The 243-nt window shown below is 68.3% G+C and overlaps 1 protein-coding gene across 1 annotated transcript in view; it reads left to right on the forward strand.

Annotated features, from left to right (window-relative positions):
- Positions 1 to 5: 5 nt before the first annotated feature.
- PFDN1 (prefoldin subunit 1) overlaps positions 6 to 243 on the forward strand; it is a gene marked incomplete at its 5' end in the record, with an annotated part of 31948 nt that continues 31710 nt past the window's right edge. Inside the window, one exon of the mRNA XM_010085644.1 lies at positions 6 to 208. Within this exon, the coding sequence (XP_010083946.1) occupies positions 6 to 208 (203 nt within the window). The remainder of the gene's footprint in view (positions 209 to 243) is intronic.

The following is a 243-nucleotide window of genomic DNA, read 5'->3' on the forward strand; positions in this document are numbered from 1 at the left end:
CGGGCTGTCCGGGCCGCCCCTCACCGCGCCGCTCCCCCCAGGCGTTCAGCGAGCTGCAGGCCAAGGTGATCGACACGCAGCAGAAGGTGAAGCTGGCCGACATCCAGATCGAGCAGCTGAGCAAGACAAAGAAGCACGCCCACCTCACCGACACGGAGGTCATGATGCTGGTGGACGAGACCCGCATGTACGAGGGCGTGGGGAGGATGTGAGTACCAGCCCGGCCTGCGGCGGGGGGGGGGG

This window comes from Pterocles gutturalis, unplaced genomic scaffold (genome assembly GCF_000699245.1).
Source record: "Pterocles gutturalis isolate BGI_N339 unplaced genomic scaffold, ASM69924v1 scaffold16515, whole genome shotgun sequence".
Taxonomy (NCBI): domain Eukaryota; kingdom Metazoa; phylum Chordata; class Aves; order Pterocliformes; family Pteroclidae; genus Pterocles; species Pterocles gutturalis.